Raw genomic sequence first — 6736 nt, 5'->3', positions numbered from 1 at the left:
CGGACAAGTAGATGCTTTTAATCTATCCCAAGCACTTCCGGTAAGTCAGAATGAAGAGGCAAACCTGTATTTTACACAGGAAAAATCTCACCTGAGAGTCCCGGGTTCGATTCCCGGCATATTGGTAATTTCTCAGATGATACTTTGTTGTTAACCCTTGTGTGGTGTTCATGTTTTTGTTACGCAGCCAATGTTTGCGGGTCTGGTGGACCCACCGCATTATTGAGTTTTTAAATCAATACAGCCATAACAATTTCTGTAAAAATACCAAATGTTTACTTTTTCCCAAATGCTGACAAGAAAGACAGCATAAATGGTTAATAATAATATGCTTAGGAGCTCCTGTCCCAGCTTGTGTGAGGTAAAAAAGTTATTGCATATGATGTGTCCAGTGAGTCCTTGTGTCATGTCCAGGACAACTTTCATCCCTTGGTGTTTCTCAGGGGCTCCTCCATCCGACCTCCTTGTATACACTTGCAAGTTCCATGCATATGATGATGCAGCATCACAGGCAGCCCAGATCTTTATTCCGTATATTGCGGGTTTTGATGGTATGTACTGCCTGAAGGGGCAGCGGCCCCTAAATGGCACCAGCTACTCATCAATATTGACATTAGGACCAGGGTAGTAAAACAGGGGGAGACAGTGCACTCACCTGTCCCACACTGTCTTGATGGCAGCTAGCTTGTCTCTCTGTCACCAAGCTAGTCTCTCATCTCGCGGTTATCAGAGCAGATAACCCTGGAAATAATGTGAAAATTTTCCAGAGACATTGTGGCACGGAAAAGTTCGCTGCCAGTTTCTGCATCCCACAGGGATTCTGTGGATTCCCCTTTGGATCTGAAAACTCCAGCAAGGATAAGAAGCCCAAAGTATGCTCGTAAATGGGTTTGGTCTATGTCCTTCCACCCCTGTCCAAAAACACGCCTTGTTTCTATTTTGGTGCAATCCAGAATTATTTTCTGGTTGTCATCCGGGATGAAAAGTTCAAAAGAAGTCACGATATCCTGCAAGTGAGTAACTGCCATCCGTGTTGGCCCTGGATGCATCTTTATCACATTGGCAGCCCTGCGGGGTGGCTCTTTCTTTGGGCAAGGATACCATTCAATTTCACCATTATTTGACATCCATATTTCTCCACTTGCTGGCTGCTAGTGGGCTGTCTGCTGACTGGCTGGTCCTCTGGTTGGTCCTGCTATGGTCTGCTGATGGGCTGATCCTCTGGCTGGCTGGTGACGAGCTGGTCTTGTGGTTGACTGCTGCGGGGAGCCTGAAACTGGCTGCTGACGGGCTGATTTTGGAGCTGGCTCAAGGTCAATTTCATCCTCTTCTTCAAACTCACTGTCAGACTCTGAATTGAAAGAAATGCGATCTTCAGATGAGGAAGTGAAGGAGAATTGTGGTGTGGATGTGTGGATGTGATGGGAAGCGTTAAAGAGCAATATACTGAGGTGGTTTGGCCATGTGGAGAGGATGGAGAGTGAGAGACTGACGAGGAGAGTGTGAGTGAGGTTGAGGAAGAGTAGAGAGAGGGGGAGGCCAAGGATGAGATGGAGAGATGGAGTGGAGAGGAATATGAGAGGGGGGGGGTAGGTGAGCTTGGAGCAGGGCAGTGAAATAGCAGGGGACAGGGGGCCTTGTAGGCGATTTGTTTGTGGCCACCCCTTACGGGATAAAGGCGTCTGACAATAGGTAGATAGATAGACAGCATTTAATTGATCATTGCACGTGAGGTATTCTCATCAGGCCAAAAATATTCGTAACCCGTTTTCTTTAGCTACTTGGTTTGCATATCATTCCTTATCATTATACACGCACAGAGCACACTACTCACAAGACTAGATGTTAGTAAAACCTGTGATGCTGTCCGCCAAAACAAACTAATCACCAAAATATACAACACAAACATGGACAACACCAAACGCTGGCTTCCAAATTAATTGTCTGGTAGTCAAGCACCGGGGCGACGAAATACCGAATCGGCGGTCAGTTACCGAATCGGCACTTTTAAGGAAAATATTATAGTTTTTATTACAATATGGGTTCATGCACACCTAATTATCTGAAATACAGTTCAGTCCAAAAACTTTGCTTAAAATAACTACTGTATTATTATATAAAATCAGGTTTCAGAGCATAAACGTGCTAATGTTAGGGTGTATTTACCCTTCAGACCGTCAAGACGCATTGACAGACTTCTGTCTTGCATGAATATTGATCTAAAGCACAAATAAATGTACGTGCATTGTAAATATATATTTATAGAGCAGAAGTCTGTCAAGGCGAGTTGTCAAGCTAGAGGGAAAACATTGCTGCTAACTTTAGCAATTTTTTGGTCTGAATCTTGAGTTTTTTATTTAATAGTTAAACAAAACAAATTATTGACCAAATTTCAGATAAGTAGGTGTGTATGAACCTATGTGGTTATAGAAATTATATTTTTCATTCAAAAGTGACGATTCTGTAAACGACCGCCGATTCGTTATTTCGTCACACCCGTTAAGCACATGTTATATTTTAGGACAAGCAATGACCAACCCGAATTTTCCTGAACGGAGTTCCACCCACAGTCTTCAACCCATAAATGCATGATATTCCCATACCCCAACCATCCACAAAAATTGTCTTCCATACAGATGACATCACCATAACAACACACATCATACTGCAGACACAGCCTGTACACTGCAACAAAACTACCTCAACACACTGAGGACACAGCCTGTGCACTGCAACAGGACTACCTCAACACACTGCAGACACAGCCTGTACACTGCAACAGGACTACCTCAACACACTGCAGACACAGCCTGTACACTGCAACAGGACTACCTCAACACACTGCAGACAGCCTGTACACTGCAACAGGACTCCCTCAACACACTGCAGACACAGCCTGTACACTGCAACAGGACTACCTCAACACACTGCAGACACAGCCTGTACACTGCAACAGGACTACCTCAACACACTGCAGACACAGTCTGTACACTGCAACAGGACTACCTCATCACACTGCAGACACAGCCTGTACACTGCAACAGGACTAACTTAACACTCTGCAGACACAGCCTGTACACTGCAACAAAACTACCTCAACACACTGAGGACACAGCCTGTACACTGCAACAGTACTACCTCAACACACTGCAGACACAGCCTGTACACTGCAACAGTACTACCTCAACACACTGCAGACACAACCTGTACACTGCAACAGTACTACCTCAACACACTGCAGACACAGCCTGTACACTGCAACAGGACTACCTCAACACACTGCAGACACAGCCTGTACACTGCAACAGTACTACCTCAACACACTGCAGACACAGCCTGTACACTGCAACAGTACTACCTCAAACAGTGCAGACACAGCCTGTACACTGCAACAGGACTACCTCAACACACTGCAGACACAGTCTGTACACTGCAACAGTACTACCTCAAACAATGCAGACTTGGGTTGAGGACAACAGGCTGAATATCGCCCCTACTAAATCCACGACCACACTCATCACCAGTAGTAAACATTAGCACACTGAGCACAAGTACTCCCCCCTCATCGAATTTAACAATGTACGTGTGCCACACACAGTTCACTGTGATTCTTGTAGTGACATATAACATCGGACTCACCTTCAAGGACCATGTACAAGACAAGAGGCGGTACATCCCCAGACTCAATGCACTCAGGCCAACTACAGAGTCAGACACTGGGCCACAAAAGGAAGCACTGTCCTTACTCTAAAAACAATACATTAGATCTGTGATGTCCAATGCCCTGTCACTCCCCCCCCCCCCCGTCATTGGCTACAATCCTGTCTAACACCCAAGTATGGATCTCCCTTTCCAGTGGCGCCAATGGCTGACTCAGTGTCAGAAAAAACACAAGGCCATGGGTCTTCATCTTTTCCTTTGCACCTCCTCGTGACTAGCAGCAAATTCAAGCAATAATCTCTTCTTACTACTCGATAGTCAAGATGGAGAGACGGCAGTTTTATGCCAAGTTAGAGTAAATAGCGGTTATATTGCTCCACTCTCAAAGGCAGTATAGGGCTCTGCATGCATTCCACAGCACTTTTTCGTGACTAGCGATGAATTCCATCATCTATCACTATATATATATATATATATATATATATATATATATATATATATATATATATATATATATATATATATATATATATATATATATATATATATATATATATACACCTTACTCCCATAAGGCGTGGCCACAAACAAATTGCCTCGACGTCCACATGTCCCCTGCCATTTTGCTGCCCTCCCTGCCAACTGATGCCCCCTCTCTCATATCCCTCTCCACTCCATCCCTCCACCTCCTCTTTGGTCTCCCCCTATCTCTTCCCTTTCTCCAGTTCACTAACATGCACTCTTTTTCAGTCTTTCGCTCTCCGTCCTCTTCACATGGCCAAACCAACTCAGTGTATTTCTTCTAACCTAACGCTTTCTATCACATCCTCATCCACACCACAACACTCCTTCTCTTTCTCGTTTGTCAGTCTCTTCATGTACCTCCACATGCACCTCTCAAATAACTTATTTCCACTGATCTCATTGTTGTGTCCCTCCAACAAGGTTCAAGCTTCGCTTCCAGGTTAGGTTAGTGTGTTACGTAGATTGATCTATTAGGTTACGTTCGTTCTCTTAGTATCAAGTTAGGGTAGTGTGTTAAGTAGATTAATCTATTAGGTTAAGTTACGTTCGTTCTCTTAGTATCAGGTTAGGTTAGTGTGTTACGTAGATTAATCTATTAGGTTAAGTTACGTTCGTTCTCTTAGTATCAGGTTAGGTTAGTATGTTACGTAGATTAATCTATTAGGTTAAGTTACGGTCGTTCTCCTAGTATCAGGTTAGGTTAATATGTTAGTCAGTTCGGTTAATCTGTTAGGTTAGGTTTGTTTTCTTAGTATGAGGGAAGTTTAATTTGGTGGTCATTTAGGTTAGTCTATAAGGTTAAGTAACCTTTACAACAATAAATATTTCAATCAATTAGGTTTGTTTTCTTAGTATAAGCATGTATCAACTCACATTTCCACCTCTCTCTCTCTCTCTCTCTCTCTCTCTCTCTCTCTCTCTCTCTCTTATATTCTGTATATTGTACTTATTCCTATGTGACCTTCAGTGACATCGTTGGCCACAGTTTATCGATTTTAGGTCAAATGCTAATTGGCCTCACTGATTTCCTAACGCTAACTCCTCAGTGATTTATCCTACGCTGTACACACCAGTAACCTTTTATCCTGTGTATATCTGATGCAGACTGTGTCGATAATAAAACGATAAGTAGTATGTTATAGAATGCTAAGTTTATTTGTGCTAAAGAAATTGCTAATGAAGAGGTAACACGACCATGCCATTTAGAAAAACAAAATGTCCATCGTTAGCTTAGTTATCGCTTAAGATATTTGGTTTTCTGTTAGAAACAAGTAATACCATTTTCTTTCAAAATTTCATATAATCTAGTGACGCACTTTATATATAATTTCATCCATCTCCAGACGATTATATTCACCTTAAATGAGACTTTTTAATCTGGAGGGGTTAGATATAGCCTTCATTAACCACTTTACTACTATACCTAATATTTTGGTTCTATAGCAGGCTTCCTTGCACGTCTTTCTTAGCGATTTATTTGCCAGAATACAATTCTCTTGTATGTTATTTATAGACCTTTAGTGCTGATATAGTTGCATCAATAACAAAAGGATAATGAGGTGCAGTGTGAAAGATATATCGTTAGGCAAGAGATACTGCAACATTCTCAAAATCACTTCTAACCCAGTCCTTAAACTCACCTTCACGGCTCAGCAGTACAGCATTTGTCTATGTAATAACAAAAAGTAGCACAATATATACTGAACAACTGCCCTGTACTCCGGTCTATTTTAATGTATTAAATATTAATACGTCAGGTTTAATACAAATTCTACGAAAATCATTACGTCTTGTTAAAATATTTGCATACACTCCCAGAAAACAGTAAATTTGTGACTTTTTCTTGAAATATTAATGATTTCATCTCGAGAACAATACGTGCTTTTTTTATGGTCTTTTGTTCTACAATGATTAATTTTTTGGATGGTATCAGAATTATGGTGTTCAATAGTTTTTTTTTTTTTTTTATAATTATTGTGTGTTCGTACCTATGCTACAAGCTGGGCAAAAATGCTAATAACACTTTCTCTTTACCTTGTAAAATTAGCACATAACACCTTATCATTCTACCTGCACAGCGCACACTACTCACAACAATAAATATTAGTAAAGCCTTTGATGCTGTCCCCAAACGCAAACTAATCACCTAAATACACAACACAAACATGGAGAACACCAAGCGCTGGCTTGCCTTTTACTTGCCTGGTAGACAAGCACATGTTACATTCTCGGCCAACCCATCACCAACACGAAATTTCCCCATCAGAGTTTCACAGCGCTCAGATCTCCCGCCCACACTCTTCAGCCTATACATATATATTATTCCCCCACCCCAACCACCCACATATATTGTCTCATATGCAGATGACATCACCACAACAAACACAAACCACCCTGTAGACACAGCCTGTACACTGCAACAGGACTACCTCAACACACTGCAGACACAGCCTGTACACTGCAACAGGACTACCTCAACACACTGCAGACACAGCCTGTACACTGCAACAGGACTACCTCAACACACTGCAGACACAGCCTGTACACTGCA

General features: G+C 42.1%; 1 protein-coding gene across 1 annotated transcript; it reads right to left on the bottom strand.

The window, feature by feature from the left end:
• Positions 1–704: 704 nt before the first annotated feature.
• LOC145411928 (uncharacterized) lies at positions 705–1049 on the bottom strand. Its single transcript, XM_080281897.1, has one exon. It carries the CDS (start codon positions 1047–1049, stop codon positions 705–707), a length of 345 nt encoding a protein of 114 aa, XP_080138023.1.
• Between the last annotated feature and the right edge of the window lie 5687 nt (positions 1050–6736).

Source organism: Coenobita brevimanus, chromosome 91, assembly GCF_032717465.1.
Source record: "Coenobita brevimanus isolate Jiangsu-jjx chromosome 91, ASM3271746v2, whole genome shotgun sequence".
Lineage (NCBI taxonomy): Eukaryota > Metazoa > Arthropoda > Malacostraca > Decapoda > Coenobitidae > Coenobita > Coenobita brevimanus.
Note: the sequence above shows the minus strand (reverse complement) of the source record. Positions and strands in the feature narration are given on the sequence as shown.

What these genes read in the sequence shown, in the direction of transcription:
- LOC145411928 (XM_080281897.1), bottom strand. Translation starts at nt 1,049, where the DNA reads ATGCATCCAGGGCCAACACGGATGGCAGTTACTCACTTGCAGGATATC.